Genomic DNA, 21,010 nt, shown 5'->3' with positions numbered 1-21,010 from the left:
AAGGTGACGAGACTCTACGGCGCAGGGTTACGAAGAGTCAAATTAAAACTATCTCGTGAATGTTATAGACAATGGATACACTGGACTAATATAGTTATAAGGTAAGGCATAAAAAATAGGTATATTTTTACACTTTAAAAGTATTATTTTATGGCACGAAGACTAAAAAAAACCACTTCAGCTGAGAACTAACGAAAAATAGATATTAATGAGTGAAATCTAAACTGCAAAAATTATTTTTCGTGGCGGATTAAAATTCGGTGTTTGTGTGGGTGATGTGATTTTCGAAAACTACTTGTTCAGGTCAAAAAATAAAGCTTTCATGCAGACTGCATTAGACGCACCGTAAATTTTCTGGAAGGGATGAAGATCTGGGGCTCTTTGTCAGCAAAAGGCTTGAGTAAGTTTGAGTTTATCGACGGTTTTATAATAGAGTCTTCTTTCGAGTATCAACAAGCTGTATGCTGAGAAAAATTGTGTGTTCCAACAAGCCGAATCCTCCTGTCATACAGTCAAGTCAACACAAAACTAGTTGCCTGAGAAAGGGATTACAATTTTTATCATGGCCTTCCAGTAGCCCAGAGCTCAAAATTATAAAAACATGCTTGCATAAGATGAAGCAGCGACTACGAAAAATAATTTCGGTTTTTAATTTAAAACTGGCAGACCTTTAGCTCTAAGTTTACACCTGAGTTTCGTAAATCTTTAGCAGCGATCATGTCTGCCTGAGTAGCAGCGGTGTCAGGGCGGAGATGTAGCACCACGTGAAACTGGACATTATCGATTTTGTTCCACGAAATATTTGTCAACAATTTTTCGTGTTTTTCGTAATTTATTTAATCTTATTTACTTTGTAGGTCTAATTATTGACTTTTGTTACCTATAATGCGTAGTTCAGTAATAAAACTTTCATATTCTCATTAATTTTATAAATCTTACTGCATCTCTTAAATAATAACACACTAAATGTTAGATAACTTATTTTAAAATTAGGCGTTAGGGCTCGTAAATAATGTCAAAGAATATAAATTTATAGAATACATCAGCATACTTGCTTTTATTAGCGGGAAGAATAATTGCTATAAGCTAATTTTTAGTCAAACTTGCTGCTAGCAAATTTTTAAATTTTGCTAACCTTATTAGTAAAAAAGTTTAGTAGGAAGGTAAAAAGTATAATGTCTGTCAATACTGTTGTATATCACAACGAAAATTAAAACTAGGCAGTCTTTCTGTTCTTTTGTTTATATTATAACAAAAGATCTTTAATTTTTTTAAAAAATAGATTAAGCCAATAAAAACCATAATGGTTCCAAGTTTGTCGAGGGAATTTTTTAGCAGTTTCATGACCTTTCGTATATTTACTTAGCCGTGGAGATAAAAAATTCTCCTGCTTTAATAAAACGAAAAAATGCCGTTGTGTAATGCTTTTGTTATGTGAAGTTTTTTCATGTTTTTTTCCTATTCTATAAAAACTATAGATAATGCTCCTGTTTGCACGGGGTTAGCTCTTGTTATCTCAGTTACATCTTTATATTCTAATTTCCCTCCCCCTTCAGTTACAAACAGTTTAAAGGTACAAATTTGCAAAGTTGCGTGGCCTTCAGCAATTTTAAACTTTTTATATAAAAAGATTATTGTAATTTCTTCACTATTCATATAGAACTGGCCTATACTTTTTGCAAAGAGTACGATATGTTGCTCCTCTCCTCTTTTTCTCGTATTGTATCTATTGTTATTAAATACTTTTGCGTCTTTGGAAAGAGCTTACGGCTCACGCAAGTTCTCAGTAAGTGTTATAAATATAATTTTTTTTAATAATTTTTATTATTTTATTATTTTATTTAAGTCTTTTCTTACCGTTTCTGTTACTGTTGATGCCTTGTTAAAGTGTTTGAGTTTCATTACTTTAAAAATTCCTTGCGGATCGTGGCCCCAAGGACCGTAAGTAGTAAATATTTACAAAGATATAATTTTATTGTTTTCAAATTTTCTAAGAAAACTTATTTTTGTAGACTTATTGTTCATATAAAAGTAAACTTCACCAATATTATTATTAAGAAAACTTTTTTTATAGACTTGCGGTGCATAAAAAAAGTAAATTTTACTTCCAAAAAACCCATTTTTTTTCAAAAGAATTTACTTTAACATTTTATTACTTTTTAGATTCTTTGCTCTGTTTTCTTGCTTTTATTTGTATGCTCGTCACATTCCTGCAAGAAACTTTATTAAAATCTATTCGAAATACACAAACGAAAAAATCATTCCCTTTTCGCTCTGTCTTTTTGTAATTTATAATAATAATAATTTTAAATCTATTTTTTATTTTATTTGCGGACTATATGCTCTGCTAATATATACTTTTGTATATCTTTTCTCTAGTGACAACTAACTTATAAACTTTTTGATAATGTTCAAAATAATTTAATAATTTATTATTGGAATTAATTTAAATGAAAGGAATAATAAATAATTAAATTTATCACATTAACTTTTTTTTACTTTTTTGTAGTTTTTATTTTTTCTTTATATTAATATTGTCAAATTTTATACTTTAAATATATTTAATATTTCTCTTTTTACATTTAATTATAAACAAATTAAATTATAATTTATATATTTATTATATATTATCTTTTTTATACTTTTATAATTAATAATAAATTTTAAATTTTTTAAAATTTATATATAATATTTTTTATAGATTTAATCGTTTTAATTTATATTCATTGAAATTCTTAAAACTTTATCTTTTACTATTTTATTCATATTTTTATTTTCTTTTAATTTATTATAAAGAATTCAACTGTTGTATATTTTACTTTTTTAAATAGATTTTCTAAATTTGATAACTTTGAAATTTAATTTTAATTTTTTAAAAAGAATTAAGTTTAATTATTTTTTTATTTTATTATTATTATTATTTTATAATTTTTTTTATTGTTATAAGTATATTTTCTTTGATTTTATTAATCTTTAATTATAATTTTATCAATAATTTAAATTTTTAAATTTAATTTTTTTTTTACTTCTATGAAATTTCTTTTCTTAATTATATTTTTTAACTTTTTTATATACTTTTTCTATAATAACTTTTTTATAAAAAAACTTGAACCACATTTTGAATTAAGATTTTTCTTCATCAATAAAATATTTTTTTGCAATAAATATTATAAATATGAAGTTTCTATGTTTATTTTATTTTTATAATAATAATAAATATGAAAAGTTTTATTATTTTTTTATACATTTTTATAATTATTCCTATTTAACAAACTTTTTACTATTAAAAAAGCTCTTCTCGTGCTCTTTTCCTTTTGGTCTTATTAACGGCTTTGCAGGATTGTTATTTGGTATTCTTTTCTAGAAACTTTTACTTTTTCTATATGTTTATATAAAAAAGTTTTAAAGAACTGAAAGAGCCGCTGCTGTGCATAATAGTATTATCAATAATAATACTAATAATAACAACAGTAATTATAATAATCAGAATAATAGTAGTGTGTAAAGGCCATGTGCGTGCTCCAAAATTATAATTATTTGTATCCCTTTAATGTTTCTGGTAGGATTTGTTAATTATTAGCACCTAAAGATATTTTTTGTACCCGAAAAACTTTAATTGGGCGTAAATAACCCATTTTACACTAAATTAGACCATATGATTATTTGATACCTTTTTCGGCAGTGGGACCTTTTTGATTTTTTCTACCAAATTAAAGCGACCTTTTTTACTATAACAATTATGTTTCTCAAAATAATATAAACAAATATATATATAAAGTAAAGTATATAAAAATTATATAATAATATACATCTTTACGGTTATTGTTACCAACTTTCTATATAATTATTATTGTATATAAAAATATTACAAACGTTGAATGCAGAGATGTTCGGAAAAGTTTTATTATGATTTTTTTTATTTTCTTGCTCTTTTTTTCTTTTGAAGTTGTATATATCGATAATTACTTTTTTTAATGGTACCTTCGCTCATACTGTACCCAGTCGCCTCGATAAAATATTTGGAAGAGTTTTAAGTAATAATAGTAAAAGTATAAATAAAGTTACTGATAAAAAATATTAAATTTTTATTTATAGAACTACACAATAATAACAAATAAAAACGTAAAATATATGAATAAGAGGTTAAAGTATTAATAGTAATAATAATAAAATATGAAAGTAAAATAATAATAATAAATAATTGTTTTTGTTTATAAACTTTACAATAATAATAAAACTTTAATGCAGGTTATAGAAAAAAATATTATAAAAATTTTGCCGCCGACCCACATTTCTCTCCAACTGACAATTTACTTAAGTTAGCTACCAATTTGGTTATTTTGCGTCAACTTTACAATGTTTCTATATGTTGTCTGGTTCGTTTAAGTATCACTCCGTGGTACTTATTTTGGCTAATTACCAAATATTTACAAACCGATCACAAGGCGCTCTTTCGTATGTATCGGTTATCTCCTGCCCATTCGTGTATATTTTGAAACTAAATAATTTTCTTCTACAAATACCCACGTGATCATGGACATTAAACATATTTAGGATATTATATTTTACATATTAAAATTTCTATTTATATATTTACCCAATAAACTTTAAAACTTACTTAGGTGCGCAGGCTAATTATTATTATTATTATTATTATTATTATTATTATTATTATTATTATTATTATTATTATGATTGTTATTATTGTTATGATTATTATTATTATTTCCCGTTTTACAATAATAAATGCATTTTTGGAAGGCTTTGCAGAGCAGGTCGAATAGGTTTTTCTAGTAAACTTTTCTTAACTACGCATCAAAGTCTCAATAGTGCGGTAGTTTTCTCAACAATGCAGTTATTATTGTTATTATTACTCGCGAGTTTGAAATTAACAAGTAATTTATTCATTATTTTTCTATTTGTATAACCGAAACTTTCGCCTTACAGTTTTATAGCAAAATAAAAGTCTCTGACGCTTATGTACTTATTACCTAACTTCTATACTTTATATATAATGAAAGTAATAAAGTTTATGTCTTTATTTTCTGTCAGTATATATTTTTTTGTTAAGCAAATGTTTACATTAATTATATAAAGTTATATATTTCTTATTTAAAGTATAATATTTTTTTATTTATTAATTCATATTTGCGGGAGCTGTTGATATTTTTAATAATTTTGCTACTTTAGCCAATAAAATTTAACCATTTATACAACGTTTCAATGGATAAAAATTTAATACTTTTCAAAATATTCAATGAATTTTATTAATCAGTAAAACGAGGTTCTTTTAATACTTTTCTGTTGGACTAATGAAAAAGTAATAGAGCTGATAATAAAGTTTCAGTGCATCTAATGAATTCTATCAACTAATATTAATGCGTTTATAAAGCTGTACATGCGTAAATAATTCATTAATATTTATGATTTTGTTATTTGATTTCGCCAATAAAACAGATTTGTAAAGTCCGTAGATGTTCTTGGTTATTATTCTAATTGTTGGAAACTTTTTCAGTACATATTGGAAATACTTTTACTTCTAATAACCTTGAAAGTACATTAGTTCACTAAAATTATATTGATAATACCACTTCCTTATAATTTGGCAAATTTTGGCCAATAAGGATTAGACGTTTTAAACTTTGCTCCGATTGGACTAATTTAAAATATAAATTTTACATACTCGAAACAGCCGAAGCTATTATCATTTTATTTGAATTATAATTGTTTATTTCGATTGGGTACACTACAGTAATAACAAAACACTGCACTTATGAAAGATCTTCACTTTTACTAGTGATTTATATATATTTTGATTGGTATAATTTTTTATAACTATCTGTCATAGTTCAGTATAATAAGCGAAAGGTTTAGCGAATGATATAGTATATCGGCGTAACTTTATAAAGTTAATGAAAATTAAGTTATGTAAATTTAAAAGGAAAAATTATATTTTCTGATTGGTGCACTTTTATAATTGCTGAAGCCTGTAAAAAAATATAAATTTTCTTATTTAAGCAACTTTTAAGTAATTAAAGTTAAGTCAATTACTTTAATTCTGACTGGTTTTACTTGTAATCCTCATTACTATTAATAAACTTTAAATATCAAAAAGCAAGCCCCTCACTATTTTTGTGAAAGTTTAACAATATTTGCTGAATTTCTTTTTATCCACTTAAATACATTAGACGTTAAAAGTTCACTACTTCTACATGTAGATTTTATACCAATAAAATTTCTATAGTTTTTACAATGAAAAATTATTTTTGTTTTTTTAGTTCATTAAAACATATTCTTTTAAGGTTATATTTATTACTCAAATTTTGGAAAGATCGCGGAATTTCGGCTACCCAAACTTATTGCCAATATATTCTCCACATTTCTCACTTTTCTTTCATTTTCTCCTTCTGTGAGTTTATTTTATACTAAAAAATTAAATAGTATTTTTTTACTGTTTATTAATAAAAAGTTTGGAAAGTATGCTTGAATATTACTTTCAAAAAAACATATTTTTTTAATTCTTATAGGAGAAAGAAAATAAGAATGAACAAGTTCAAGAAACCTTGCCAGATGATACCGGTAATTATAACAATCATAATGATATGCTATTTATTACTGTCATTACTTCAGCGAATGAAAACTTATTAAACACCGAGCCGCGTGACACAGGAGAGCCACACACAAGTACGCTTAACTTTAATTCTTTTAAGTTATTATTATTTTCAAGGTAAAAAGATTATATTTTTGATTTACTTTTTTATGTAAAAGTTTTATACTTTATATTACTCTTTGGTTATAATTTAGAAAATTAAATACTTGTTCTATTTTTTAAAGAAATTTCGGAGAAGCTTTTTTTAAAAATAAAAAATATATTTACTAAATATATATATTATTTCTACTTAGAATTATCTGCTCCTTCGGAAGAACTTATTGAAAAGTTAGTTTTGATGGGTAATCATAAATATTATGGCAAACCGAATCGTTTCATATTCTAAAGGTTATGTGTTCTGCCATTGCTTGGCGCAACCTCGCCTTTGTGGAATAGGCGGGTGCAGTTTATGTCTCTTTGTGCCATATAAAAATTTTGTATCAAATTTTTAGTAAGAAAGCAACAAAAAAATTAGTATGTATAAAACAGCCGTGTTACCATGTTAATAGTTATTTGGCAAGTTATGCTTTGGATCAATTCACGTCTTGAATTGTCATTAAAACTTGCCATTAAGTTTTTAGGTTGCCAATATATATAATGAAATAAACTTTTTCGTACCAAATTAAGAAAAGGCCATAACTAGCACTACTTTATTGTAAATTGTAAACAGCCAAATCGGTCTTTTTTTGGTAGTTAACGGGTACATTTTATGCACCATCTTTTTTAGTGGTACCAAATAAAGTCTCTTGCTAAATAGGTACTAATTATTTTAAAAAAAATAATTTCAAATATGCTCATACTTTGGACCAATTATAATAAAGTAAAAGCCCAGTTAATTAATTTGTTAAAGTAAATGCTTTTTCTGGTCCCAATTATAACCATTGGTTCCATTTCATAATAATTTTGCTCCCCACATATTTTTAGCTCTGTAAAACTCGGAGGCTGCCCTTCACTCACGTAAAAGATTAAAAATATTATTTGCTTCCGGTTTTGAAATAGTTTTAAAACTTTTTTGTTTAGCTGTAAATTTTAAATAAAAAAAAAGTATTGCACTTAATACGTTTTAAAATGATACGCTTTGAAATAACTTTATTATTAAGAAGACCTAAAAGTTTATTACAAAAGTTGCTATAGTGCTATAAAAAAAATATAATTTTTTAATATTATTATAAAAGGTTTTAAAAGGGAGGCAGCTATTGAAGCTTTGGAAGATTCGAATAGCAATCTCGAAAGGTTTATCATAATTTTAAAATATTTAAATTATTAAATAAAGAAAGATTTGTAGGGCTTTAGTATATCACCTTTTATATAAAGAAAACCCTCTTATGGATTAATATTTTTACAGAGCCATTAACTTTCTTCTGGATTGAAGTTTCGTTATGAACAATTTTTTATATTCAATAAAAATAAAGCTGTTATTATTCTTTATTATAGCCCTAAAAGCATTTAAGAGATTACAGTTTCACAGTATATAATAAAATATATTTTTCAAAGAATATAATAAGTATATGCGACGAATTAAGTTAAACTCTGATTAACAAAAATTTTAAATTACATATTAATAGCAATAAAACTTTCACAGTAAATATATACTATAGACTTAATAAAAAAAATAATATTTTATAAATATAACATTAAACAATAAATAACAATAATTATAAAATAAAAGTTGGTTTTTTTTATATATAAGAACTATAAAAAAATTCTTTATACGCAAAACTATAAAAATCCACTAGGCTTCATTACAGTATTAACTATTGCATTTAAGATTAACTTCTGTTAAAGATTAAAAAAAGGATTGTACGTGCGCTTCGATTTTAGTGTAAGAATCACTTGAGTTATAAATCCTGTATACTCAAGACAGCAGTTCACTTTGTACAGAGCAAAGATTTTATATTATGCCAGCATTAATTTAATATAAAAATAAATTTGTAGTAAAAAGCAAACTAAAAAGTAAAGTTATAGTCTCTTTCGAATTCAGTGAATTTCATGCGCTTTATATTTTAGTATAGAAAGCAGTTGTTCTATAAGATTTGCGTACTCACAACAGCGATATCACTCAGCAACTTTAGTTCACTTTTCGCGGATTTTTAAATTGTATATTAACAAAAAAGACACTGGTTATTTTATATATCAGCATAAAACAATGTAGAAGCTAGTTACGTACTACATTAAAATCATCGCCACAAAAATTAAATTAAGTTAGGGCAACTTAGATTTTTAGCACAAAATACAACATAAACTGAGTATTCGTAACAGCTAAATAGTTAGCAGCTTAGCTCAATTTTCATGGACTCATGATAACATACGCATATTATAAAAGAAATGCACTTGAATTAATAAGTTTATCTACTCGGTTATATCATATAGCAGCTTTTAACTAAGGGTAATATAATATTTTATTAAAAAAGAAAGGTAAACGTCAAAATTAGAGTCCGGATGACATCGCTCGCAGTAATCATAGTGAAGAGACTTTAAACCTTCTTGAGCACTTTAATTCCCCTTCAATATATAATTAACCACTCAAACATATTAATAATTGAAACAATAATCTTTTTCCGCAACTTTTTATAATTTTCCTATTTTTAAGATGTTTGCTGTATGTAGTTCAGTTAATGAGCTTTAATAATAAAAGACGGATAAATGAACAGCCAACCAGCTAAAAATATACATAGCAGGTATGCACACGCGCAAGAAGTGGGTTATATACCTTGAAACAACGATGCTCGAGAGGTAAACATATGTCTTGGACATTATCTAAAATGGGCACTCTTACTATTAAGAACCCGTGAAGTTGCGGTTATTTGTTAGTTAGGTGTAAGTAGTAAGGCAAAAGCTATTCTAAGCCAAGCTACCACCCAAATTTAAAGAAGATAATGAGAATTTCTAGACTTACTGACAATTTTTATTATCAAACTTAACTTTTAAAGCTTAGCAAGTCTAGCCTTCTGCATTAAGATTTTCTATTATACCGACAAGCGCATGTTCTACTCGCGCGAGCCCTAACAATATAGAAGGAGGGTTGTGCTTACCAAGTTCCGCAACTTGGCTGTTAACAGCATTTAACAGCCAATCGCGCGTAACCAGTTCCTGTTACTTTTGGGCGCATGTTTTCACCTCGAGCACCTAATTTTACTTACCACTTGGAGTTACTAGTGGAAAGTTTATCAATTCTTGTTAATATCTTTAAGTGAGGCGCGTCTATTTTTATATAATCTTGTTCCTTTTTGTTTTCTTCGTTTAATTGGCTAATTTTCTCCCTTTTACGTATATATCATACCGTTTTACCATAATTTTTATTTAAATATCTATTTTCCACTTTGTTATACCTTTATTAACTCACTTGTACCTTTATCGCACTTTAGCATCTTTACAGGAACCTTACCGCTTTTAAGCCATGTCAATTGCTTCACACCAAACTGAGAACCTATCCGGGGTTTCCTTTTACTTAGAGATATTAATGAATTGTGGGCCCCCACCCAATAAATTTCTGCTACATCCCAATATAGTTTATAGCCTCAACTGTTAGCCTCAACCGTTTTAATTATACTTTATAAGCTTACTTTATTTTAGTAAAACTTTTAGGTTAACAAATATAATAGGGGTTTTGTAATATTAACAACGGTGACTTGAGTGACTAGTATCAAGAAATGCCCCTAATGATAAAAGTAACTGCAACTAACCCTATTACATTAATATTAATTTTAAAATTACTTTGTAAAAAATTGGAACTTAGTTTTACCTACTTTTAATTTTAATTAAACTTACGGATCGAATACAAAAGAATTTATTAGTTAAATTTTTACCTTTCATGCTCAAAAATTATAAAATTCGTGCTCTCTTTTAAAAATCAGTTTCTTTATTTTATTTCATTTTCTATTATTAAAAAGCAATCTTTTAGTATTGAAGTTTTAATAATAATTTCGTCTTCTCTCTAAACTTGGATCATAAATAGCACTTGACTAATTATCGGTTAGTCTAGGCAGGAATATATATAAATCCGGGACGTTTTTGCACCTTGACAATTGTAAGTCAAGGAAGTTCAAATATCGCAAAGCTCATTTAATGAGCTCTAAGTATCGATAATCAAGTAACTTATCAGCTAACGCTTCAGAACTGTAATCTTCGTACTCCGATTATAACCATTTTGATTTTTAATATAGTAACCTAGTAAGATTAGAGTTTTGGATGATAAGCCCCCTTTAAAAAGGTCTTCAGTCCTATGCAAAGGATCTTTAATAGTTTAAAAGAAGATCTTCATACGTATATATTCATAAAGACCACAATAAGGAATTTTATATAAAAAAAATTGTAAATACCAAAATAATAAAATAAATAAATAACATCATTAAAATGCAATTAGCTACTAACATGCTTTAACCTTTAAATATTTAAAGGTTTAAAGCTTGACCGAGCACCAGTAGAACTGTTTAAAATCATAAACAATCCTGCCCGGGCAGCGCGGTATATTATAGTGGATGGGCTGTGCTTAATTATCGTTTTAAAAAGTAGGTTACTAAATTTTTTAGTTTATGTAATTATATTATATTTTAATACTCATTGTTATATTGAATTTTCAATATTTAATTTTAATTTATTTATAAATTTTTTTTATAATCTAGATAAAATTATTTGTAAAATAAAAGTAGTCCTTATATTTTTACTATACTTATTAAGTCAAATTATAATGGGAATTTAGCATTAACTCCGAAAATTATGGAACCAGAAAATGTTTTATTGAATGTTTATGATATGCACTGGTCTAACTATTTAACTGACTGGTTGGGCCTCGGTTGTTATCATTCTGCGGTTGAAGTTTATAAGCGAGGCAAAGTTTATCCAGTTATTATGGCACTTAAAGTGCTAAAAAAAAGCTACTTAACAGAATATGCTTTTGGAGGTGGTGACACGCCCAAAACAGGAATATTCGTAACTGCTCCAAGACAACTCGAAAAGGAGATAGAAGAATTAAAATACAAGTTTTCTTAAATAATTGTTTATCATATTTTTTAATTAAAAATTTAAATTGATTTAATTATGTTAATATTATTATTTTATTAGAATGACAATTTTTTTAGGAACTACGACTTTAAGTGAAGATGAAGTGCAGGAGTTAGCCCTAAGTCTCGCTTGCAACTACAGCGCTCGATCTTATCATCTGCTAGAAAAGTTTTTACAAATTATTATACCTAAAAATAAAATCTTTAGTTGGCTCCGCCTCGTCCTTCCCCTTAACGACCACATTAACATAATTTATTTATATTAGGATTTTTAATAATTATAAATTTTTACTTTTGCTTAATAAATAATTTTAAAATTAACAATATGAAAAAATTTAGAGCAAAATTAAGGGAGAGCGGTTTATCGTTTATTAAAATTTCATTTACTAATTTTATTGTTTACATATAAAACTAAATATTTTAATACAAATTTTGCTGGCGCTTTACAAATAACTTCCTATTAGTTTGCTTTAACCTGGAAAATTAAAAAAAAAGGCTTACAAATTTTCGTTTCTATTAAAAAGAAATTGTAATCACTTTTCTGAAGACTTTGCTAAACGCCTCTGCGGCGTCGATATAAATTTTCCTATTTGGGTTAATAAGTTGGCCGCTTACGGTAACTTTAACTCCATATATAAAATATGCTTTGAAATCAATTAATTAAAATTTTAACAGATTTTTCCCTAAATATTCTTAAATTCACTTTTATTTTTAGCTAAAACAGTGCCCTGGCTTATTCCATCCACCCACTTGAATCCTCCGACCTCCCCTCCGCTTCCCGAAAATACTGAAAATGCTTGCGAATCTTATACAAGTGTTAACGGAAAAAATTGAAATTATCTTTTTTTTGGGACAGCTTAGAATATAAATAAAAAAAAATTTTAAAAATTGTTTTGTAAGGTTGCGAAGGTTAAAAAAAAGCAAGCACAGTTTGACTACAGCGGGCTTACTCAGCTCATTATAATTTATGATCCCGTTATGTGCTATAAATTTAGCAACAGTGTAAGCACGTCTTTTATAATATTTTTAAAATCAAGTTCAAATGCCTCACTAAATAGTTGTTACGGGGGTGTGTCCTTGTCTTTACCTAAAAGAGTCTGTTTGCAAGAGAAATATATACTCTTTCACACACTTTAACACGAACCTAATCTTACCTACACCAAGTTTTATTAAAATATGAGGCTTCTGAAAAGGGATTTTTTATTAGTTCTGTTGTTTTCAATAATAGTTAAACCTACGATAAAGATGGTTTAAACTGCAAAAGAAATGTAGCAAAATAGATGGAAACTATAAGAGTTTTTTATTGTGTAATTGCCTTTAGTGCACCTCTGTACTAAATTGTTTGAAGGTGATGTAACATTAGTAAACATGGAATTCCGCAAGGATATTAAAAGTAAATTAACAAATTAAAATTAGAATTGTAAGTATTTATGCACTCGTTCAAACAATGGTTGAGAGCTGTGTTGTCATAACCACGAGGGATACAATTGTTTTTTAATTAGGCTTATTATATAAAAAGAAAAGTTTATAATAACACTGTATTTTTCTTAAAACTTTTAAAGTTTATAATATAAAATATTGGTATACTAACCTCAAATATTGACTACTTTCCTAACAACATTAGTATGCCCGAATAGTCAGAAATATAACAAGCTAGTATGCAGATTCATCATTTAAAGGCTTCAAGTTTTATTTAAAGACAGAGCACTCCATCTTTTAAGTGAAAAAAACGCAATAGCAAAAAGAATTTATGAGGGTAAAAAAAATATTATTTAAAGCTGCTAGTGTAGCTCAATAGTTTTATTTATCTTTTCTTTTTTTTTTTCTAAAACAAATTAAAATTTTTTACAATATAGAGCTTTTTAAAACATGCTGAGAGCACGTGACCAAAAAACTAGCTAGATGACCGACTCGGCCTTTTCATAATAGCATTAAAAAGTTTGGTTATGGTAGGTGTTGTAGCTTTAGTAGTTTTGCAAGCCGAATTACTTAGTTGTATTAATTAGAGATCGTCACTCTTATTCTTTATGAATGGTAAGTTTTTTGTCTTTTGTATTTTATAACATTCTTTTAAAGAAGGATGAAAGCTTCCATGCTGTATTTGAGCAACTGTGCTTTGATAGAGTTTTCTTTCTGACTTTTTATTTATAACAAATACGATTTTAAATATGATTAAACTTCCTTGCTTTTTTTATATTATTAGATCTGTTTATAATTTTCTGCTTAACGAAAAGAATTTTTACTTGGAACGGCTTGTCGCAAGTTCGATCTTCTAAAGAAATATTTTTTAAAAGCTGTTATATTTAATCTGTTTTGGCATCTATATTAAGATCTTATATATAACTCCACTGCCTATGCAAAATTTCATTATTAATAAATAAAGTTATACTGATTTTCTACCTTGTCTTGTTTCCTTTATTGTTTGTATTATCTATAATTTTTTAATAAAATTTAACAATAATAGAGTTTAAGCCAATTTCGTGAGTGTGGGAGTGCAGGTTAGCTGGTTAATAATAGTTATATTGATAAGGCCTATTTAGGGACACTTTTTATAACATGGTAAACGTTAAGATTTTTGTTATTAGTTCTGTAGAGATCTCTTACTATTTAGATTAAGTTATAATTATGTAGAAATCGATTATTAGTAGATTTGATTGAACAAAGGCGTTACGGTTGGCTATCCATACTGCTAAGAAAGACTTTTTATATATACATATAGGGTAAAAATGTGTGGTTAGTAATTGTAAGAGGTATTTAGCTATAAGAATGCCAGATTAACAACAGCGATTTAATAGTTATAAGTAATCTTAATTGTGAGTACGCACCAATTATTATTTTTTAGTGGTTAAACAAGGCTAATTTTTTCTTTACGTACTTTTCTTTTTCGTGACAAGTATTGTCATTAACTATCCCTCTATGGCTCCCCCCGCAAACAACGATCGGGGCGATTTAAAAAAGATACTTAAAACCCAGAGATATTATACTTCCTCTAAAAGACTATTATTATTATTATTATTATTATTATTATTATTATTATTATTTTTGAAACCCTAATAAATTTTACTGCCTCTTTTCTTTTTTTAAAGTTAATGATTTCAGGTCAGCTTAGCGTCCTTTCAGTAAGGTTTGGGTCATTGTTTTGCGTTTTTGCTAATTTTACTTGCTCTGTAGTAGGCTTAACGATGGCCAAAAAAAACTATGGCTTTTTCGGGTGCTAGAGAAGCTTAATATTAAAGGTGCACATTTTTTGATGACATTTATAAGAATTTATTTTTCTTATAAATTTGGTTTATACCCTTTTATAACAATCTAGTTGGTGAGTTCTTAAACTTGCTCTACAAGGTAACCGGATCAAATAAAAAAATTAATCTAGAAAATTTAAAAATCTAATAACTAATATCAATAATATTATTATCCTTAATGAATTAAATTCTTTTCAATTTAGCTTATTCTTCAAATTTTATGAATTTAAAATTATAAAAGATCTTTAATTTTAACAGAACGCTTTACAGCGTTAGTAAATCCTTGAAAGTACTGGTAGGAAACCCGCTGAGGATGCAGTGATGCTGTAGTTGTGCTTTCTAAGAAAATTATTAGACAAGCAAAGGCACCGATGTCCAAAATTTGTTTTTAAAAAATAAAGAAACTACTACTAGTTGCAATTGGATTGCTGGCAGGTCTCCCAAAATAATCCAAACTTTCTTTCATTTCTTTCGGCACTTTAAGGTTATCGCCTCGCTTTTCAGTGTTAATTTTATACTCCTTTATAATAAATCTAATAAAATAAAAAATTTTCAAGTGTTTTTGCGAATCATCGCCACTGGTGCCTACCCGGCTTTTGTTTTGTTAAGCTTTTGGCTTGCAGCCTGCTGAGAAATGCGCTCCTTAACGGAATCGGTCAGCCGTCTACGCGGAGGGCCACCCACAGGAAAGGATGTGAGTACTTCCAGATCTCTAATTAGCCCGTACAAAATTAAGAAAAAGCGCTGAACGGGGCGTAAAAGGAGAGGAACGCAACGGTTGCAAAGCGCAGGTGAAAGCGCCATCCATGTGGACCGGTACAAACTCAATGTTGTAGTGGCAAAGCAGCTCTGCTACTCGCGAAAAGGCATTTTTCTCAGACAAACTTAATAACTCGCAGCTTAACTGGAGAAAAAAAAATCAAGAGACAAGGAGGAACGTGTGGATGGCTATAAGGCAAACAGGCCGAATGTGTGGATTCAAAATCTGCACAAGAAAAGGGCAAAGTTCCAGCACGAACGTCTTATTAGGGACAAAAGCGCGAAGAGTGCTTCTGGCTTGTAAAAGTAAACTGTACAGGTCGTCGTGTTTTTTGTTCATCTAGAAAACCACGTGACAATGTTGGAGCTGCGCTACCCCTTACGAGTACTAACGCACCTCGTAAAAAGATGCAGGAAAATTTAATCTCGGCCGGCCGTGCGCGCTGCAGTAGAGATGGAATGCTAAACGTTAGAAAAAACACGGCCACTTCCAACGTCACGCCGACTGCTTGATTTACTGTAACAACCAAAACACGGAAAGACGAGGAATTTCATAAGAGAAAAGTCCGATTTCCGGGTCGCTTGAGCTTCCAGAATATCATAAAAAGCGACCCATTCCAACACGTGGTTGATCCTACGACACGCTCTCCTTAGCGAAAAAGGGAAATATAATATTAATAGCAGGCGAACTTGGAAAAGCTCGGATCAGAAAAATTCACCGTCAAGTAGTTTTCAAAGCAGCCTGGCTTGTAGTAATAAGCAGCGCTAAAAGATTTACGAAAAAAAAATCTCACCTAGAAAGATTCTTTCGTGATCGTGAAGATTTTCAATAACGCTTTGTACGGCAGAAACTGCCGTGATATCGGGAGCACCACCGCGCTCCTTGCCTTAAAAAAAATAATTATTTAATTATACAGATGATTCTACTTCCAAAAATTTACTTACGGAAAATTTTTTCCCAAATTTCAAAAAGGGAAAGTCGGTGGTCCCTCTGGCCGAAACACACGCTACTGAGCATCTCCGAATTAAAAACTTTGCCTTTTTTCTTAAGCATCTACAGGAAGCAGGTTAATAAGAGCACCAAAAGGATAAAAAAACGATCACTTGTAAAGTATTTAAGCAAAAGCGAAGATCATAGTTGGCCAACTTGCAAAGTTTGGCTAAAGCTTGAGGCTCAGCTCTGATACGCTCCCTGGCGCATATGAAACGCAGACGGCTCTCAAGTCGTAGTCCTCTAAAAAAAAAAAAGAATCCAAGTTAAATTTTTTTAAAAAAGTTAAGATGAAAAAGCCACGTGGGAATTTTCATAACGAGGATGTGCGCAATCGGTCGCAACGGCCTCAAAGATGGCGAAAATCTTAAAAAAAAGATCTTTTGGGTGTCCATTCTGAAAAGCCGTATAAAATTTACAAATCATTGCAAACGCAAAGTATTGGTCGAAGCAGTTTGCTTTCTTTTTCTGCCATTTGGAATTTAATATAATTTACAAAGCACAATTACAGCGAAATACTTTTGTTAGAGGAAATTATTTGAATCAAAGTGTAGATGGATTGCTGTTTGAATTCACTATAATAATGGTGAAAACGACTATAAGAAAAGTATATAAGCACGGGATGAGCGCCATCAATTTCATCCAGAATAAGGCAAACTGGCTTTTTCGTGTCCACTGCGGAGTTAGTTTCGGTGATGGCTTTGATTCGGCTCTTGAAAATTTCAGGGCTTCGATCATCACTAGTACTCAGAAAGAGGTGAAGTGCCACGTCTTTTCGGTAGCACTAACGAAAAACACTGCTGACCTCGAGTTAATTTCAACCACGTGGTAACCGCAATGCTTCGCTGCTATATGCGTCAGCGTGGTTTTGCCAAGACCGGGCGGCCCACACAGCAAAAGGATCTGAATTTTGCAAGAAATCAAAAATTTTAATAATAAAAGCTAATGAATTAAAAATATTTTTATATAAAAGTTTTTGAGAATTTAACAAAGTTATAATAGACGAGAACACTCCTTAATGTAAATTTACTCGAACTATACTTTTTTAAACGGGCGGCAGAGAGGATCGGGCTGGGTTGTAGAAGGCCCAAGGATCTTTTTTCTTTCCCATTCCAGCTCAGCTCCGACGGATTTAACTTCCTTGCGGAACACACACTGATCCCACTGCTTGAGCCAAAGCAGTAACTCGCGGTTGACCGACTGTTAAAAAAATACGGATTAAATTTTTAATCGAGCTAAGCAGGCTGCCCACCTCATCACTTATTAAGTGCGTGTAACGGGTTGGCGCGTATTTCGCAACCCATAAATGTTGGCCTCCTTAAAATTATTGAAGAAAATTATATTATAAAAGACACCAATCAAGAAACCCTTTTTAGGGGGCTTTAAAGATTGATCTCTAATAGTTGCTGGAAAGGAATTCAAGAGATAATCCTTAACAATATTCATTATAATCAAGTAAGAATGAGTTATATATCTCAAGATGGCATATACCTTTTCGATTTCTTCTCTGAGATCAGCAAAAGAATGCGAAAGTAAACTTCCTTAAATTAAATAAAACTTTCTCAGTTATGAACAAAATAAAAATAAAAAAATTATTGCCAGCAGAAATAAATCGGCGATGCCTCCCGCGCTCGTCATTAAAATTCTTTACCCTCAGATACACTCGACGACCATTCTGAGCTGTAACGGTTATGGAATCGCCATCTGGCTTTAGCTTACAGTGTAGAAACTAAAGTTTGGCCCACATAACACGATATAGTAAAAAAAGTTACTCTATATATAAACTTGAAATTAGAAGAGCCAGCAGATAATGTTGATTCTTCAAAGTTACCCACGACTGATTCTGAGACACATTTTGATTCGATAGAAAAATTAAAGTTATTTGAAATTTTTACAGTGGAAATATTTACAGACTGAACTTTAGGATCAGAAACTTTATCTTTATAAGATTTATAAGGAAAAAGTTAGAAGAGTTAAGTAAAAGAATAAATTTGAAAACGCACCGCATAAAACATTTTCTAAACGATCACTACTAAGTAGTTTACAATTTGAAAGAGATTCTTTACATTCTTTCATAAACGGAGATTTGTTTAATTTGGCTTCCTTTTTTAACGGAGAAAAAATCTCAAAGTGAAGTTTACGCTTGACTGGCGTTTTATCAACGAAAAAATCTATCAAACTCTTTAATAATAACTTAAAAAGAAAAGATGATTTATGAAAACCTTCTTCCATAAAATCATCCCAAGTATCCCTCAAGGGCTCTACCATTATATAAACAGTCTTTTCTTAGCCAAAATAAAAAATAACTACACCAGAAATTTAAAAAGAATAAGCATTAGCATTTCGTTATGTTCTAATCCCCATCACTAGTAGTTCCGATGTGAGTTTTTCCCACTGGACGACATCATTAAAGTGATCGTGAAGCAAGTGACCTTTACTTTGACCCCCAACTTTTTTCCGTTGTGATGGAAAAACGACTTCTGTTGTAATGTTCCCGAAGACGCAGCAGACCCTACGCCAAACAATTACAGGTATAGGCCTCTCAAATTTATACTAAACCGATTGAAATCGTCTGTTTACAAAAGTCATGTCCTGAGTTCCAACAGATTTTAACAAGGTTTTCAGCTACGCAACACTTTCCCCCTGACAGAATGGACGGCTCCTGCTTTAGATTATAAAAAAGCAACGGGCGCCGTCTTTTTGGATGTTAAATAAAGTGTTGAGCGAGTTGAGCGCAAGGGCTTGCTTTACAAATTAGACGCCATAGCCTTCCCTCTTGTTCTTTTCAACGTATAATATGTAAAGCTATCTTACCTAAAGTAATAGTCCTCGTAGCTTAATAGTTAAGAGGTTTGCAAGAGATTAAATATGTAAGTGCGAGAGTTGTTATCCTACACCACCTATAGTTTGCGCGTTTAATGCTTTTAGCTAGGACTACATTTTTTAATCCAGGTATGACGGATTTACGTATTTTACCAGAATTTATGAGGACGACGTTAAGAATGCAACCTTCAAAAGACTGAAAAAGAGAGTCGCGTTGGTGGGAATCGAGGCCACAACCTTAAGTTTGCGCGTTCAATGCGAGCTAGGACAACTACTCTCAACCCGGCATGAAAGATTTATATATCTGACCTATTTTAAATTTTACTTTAAGGACCTTATATAAAATACACAAATGGAAAATACATACTCCCCAAAGAAATACTAATTACCGGAGCCCCACAAAACTCTTTACTATCATCCTTCCTATTTGACTTTATGTGCTTCTTTTGATTCGTTAACTTACCTTTCGTTAATGATGCCTGCCATCTTGCGTCAGAGTTCAGCAGTGTTACCTAGTGACGTTTGCCAGCTGGTGTCATTGTTAAATTATTACTTAACGCAAATAATTAGCCCTTTTACACATTGCACCATTACTACCGCTGACTTATGAAGAGGGAGTAATCCCAGGGTCCCTAGGGAGGGTATTCGGGGTTCATCATCAACAATAAGCTGTCATGGCGCCCGCTTTAAATCTCTATCCTTTACTTCGTGCGAAAAGTAAGCTCTCATTGCGCAATAAGTAAGGTTTATGTGTATTGTATCCGGCCAATCTTGACGAACGCGCTGTAGTTACACTGAAACGATGTTTTACATTAAGATTACCAGCTTAAACCCCTGTCTATCGTTTCAGACGTAATGGTATCCTACGAACGGGTTGTTCACAAACCAATCCATCACTGGCAGAACGACCCATTACGAACCGTGGAAGGGAACCCGCTATTGAAGTACGTGCAATGTAGTTTAGCTTTTTGCTGTATTATAGTAAAGCCTAGCTTTAGAGGTTATGAATATGTATGTGAATATATAAGAAATTGTTTTGGTTCAAGATTAAATTTATTTTGTACGCTATCATTCTGTTGAGAGCTCGTTAAGTTGGTGTTTTTCGACCCCATCGAGCACAGGAAATACCATTATAAGTATATAAATTAATGAAAACCAAAAATCGGTATTTAATAAAAGTTAAGTATGTACAGAACAAGTTAACAGAGAGATGCACAACAAAAAATAAAGCATGACTGCTACTTCATTAGAAAGGTGGCCATATATATTAAGCCCGGAATAAATAAATTTTAAATTTCCTTGAGGGAGAAAAGCGACTAATATATAAGCCGAGTACGATAATTGCGTTAAAAATTTTTAATCTTTTGATTGTAAACAAAATTGTTTTACATTTATAATCTTCATAAGAAGAAACGCTAAGTCTGATCGCTATATACTATTAGGCAAGCTCATTTGGTAAACCATAAAGCCAAAGTTTAATTAAACTTTTTCAGAGTAGTACTGGCTTTTATTGGCCAATTTTACTTTGTTCATGTTCCACAAAAGT

The 21,010-nt window shown here is 29.8% G+C and overlaps 3 protein-coding genes across 4 annotated transcripts; 2 read left to right on the top strand and 1 right to left on the bottom strand.

The window, feature by feature from the left end:
- Positions 1 to 1,337: 1,337 nt before the first annotated feature.
- On the top strand, positions 1,338 to 8,067 carry LOC135121407 (uncharacterized). Of its 2 annotated transcripts, XM_064045729.1 has the most exons (12): positions 1,338 to 1,418; positions 1,479 to 1,573; positions 1,661 to 1,786; positions 1,847 to 1,941; positions 2,164 to 2,284; positions 3,293 to 3,350; positions 6,303 to 6,409; positions 6,528 to 6,579; positions 6,631 to 6,684; positions 6,904 to 6,951; positions 7,825 to 7,882; positions 7,995 to 8,067. In XM_064045729.1, the coding sequence occupies exons 1-12, from the start codon at positions 1,409 to 1,411 to the stop codon at positions 8,017 to 8,019; spliced, it is 849 nt and encodes a 282-aa protein (XP_063901799.1). In that variant the 5' UTR covers positions 1,338 to 1,408; the 3' UTR covers positions 8,020 to 8,067. The 2 variants fall into 2 exon arrangements, with proteins under 2 accessions (XP_063901799.1, XP_063901798.1); XM_064045728.1 differs by lacking the exon at positions 7,995 to 8,067 and having other exon boundaries at positions 7,825 to 7,992.
- A 3,042-nt stretch (positions 8,068 to 11,109) lies between these two features.
- On the top strand, positions 11,110 to 12,483 carry LOC135121395 (deubiquitinase DESI2-like). The gene is made up of 6 exons (XM_064045714.1): positions 11,110 to 11,157; positions 11,349 to 11,477; positions 11,535 to 11,628; positions 11,711 to 11,818; positions 12,174 to 12,265; positions 12,365 to 12,483. The coding sequence occupies exons 2-6, from the start codon at positions 11,366 to 11,368 to the stop codon at positions 12,481 to 12,483; spliced, it is 525 nt and encodes a 174-aa protein (XP_063901784.1). The 5' UTR covers positions 11,110 to 11,157; positions 11,349 to 11,365.
- A 2,640-nt stretch (positions 12,484 to 15,123) lies between these two features.
- On the bottom strand, positions 15,124 to 18,176 carry LOC135121388 (chromosome transmission fidelity protein 18 homolog). Its single transcript, XM_064045706.1, has 20 exons — positions 18,133 to 18,176; positions 18,009 to 18,072; positions 17,894 to 17,958; positions 17,683 to 17,841; positions 17,447 to 17,544; positions 17,261 to 17,381; positions 17,161 to 17,203; positions 17,061 to 17,109; positions 16,945 to 17,007; positions 16,755 to 16,884; positions 16,596 to 16,704; positions 16,445 to 16,537; positions 16,341 to 16,392; positions 16,178 to 16,284; positions 16,048 to 16,112; positions 15,853 to 15,990; positions 15,668 to 15,795; positions 15,481 to 15,603; positions 15,300 to 15,424; positions 15,124 to 15,230 (listed from the first exon to the last, which is right to left on the bottom strand). The coding sequence occupies exons 9-20, from the start codon at positions 16,956 to 16,958 to the stop codon at positions 15,124 to 15,126; spliced, it is 1,191 nt and encodes a 396-aa protein (XP_063901776.1). The 5' UTR covers positions 16,959 to 17,007; positions 17,061 to 17,109; positions 17,161 to 17,203; positions 17,261 to 17,381; positions 17,447 to 17,544; positions 17,683 to 17,841; positions 17,894 to 17,958; positions 18,009 to 18,072; positions 18,133 to 18,176.
- Positions 18,177 to 21,010: the final 2,834 nt, after the last annotated feature.

This window comes from Zophobas morio, unplaced genomic scaffold (genome assembly GCF_036711695.1).
Source record: "Zophobas morio isolate AGI-343-1 ecotype UQ-CSIRO unplaced genomic scaffold, CSIRO_AGI_Zmor_V1 ptg000575l, whole genome shotgun sequence".
NCBI classification, from domain to species: Eukaryota; Metazoa; Arthropoda; class Insecta; order Coleoptera; family Tenebrionidae; genus Zophobas; species Zophobas morio.
Note: the sequence above shows the minus strand (reverse complement) of the source record. Positions and strands in the feature narration are given on the sequence as shown.

Coding starts and splice junctions, on each gene's coding strand:
- LOC135121388 (XM_064045706.1), bottom strand. Junction 16,113..16,177: donor CCTCGTCTTTCCGTGTTTTG/GTTGTTACAGTA, acceptor TCTAACGTTTAG/CATTCCATCTCTACTGCAGC. Junction 15,796..15,852: donor TGAATCCACACATTCGGCCT/GTTTGCCTTATA, acceptor TTTTTTCTCCAG/TTAAGCTGCGAGTTATTAAG.
- LOC135121407 (XM_064045728.1), top strand. Junction 2,285..3,292: donor CCTTTTCGCTCTGTCTTTTT/GTAATTTATAAT, acceptor CTATTAAAAAAG/CTCTTCTCGTGCTCTTTTCC. Junction 3,351..6,302: donor CTTTGCAGGATTGTTATTTG/GTATTCTTTTCT, acceptor TATTCTTTTAAG/GTTATATTTATTACTCAAAT.
- LOC135121395 (XM_064045714.1), top strand. CDS start 11,366: ATGGAACCAGAAAATGTTTTATTGAATGTTTATGATATGCACTGGTCT. Junction 11,819..12,173: donor TCTTATCATCTGCTAGAAAA/GTTTTTACAAAT, acceptor TCTATTAAAAAG/AAATTGTAATCACTTTTCTG. Junction 12,266..12,364: donor TAATAAGTTGGCCGCTTACG/GTAACTTTAACT, acceptor TTTTATTTTTAG/CTAAAACAGTGCCCTGGCTT.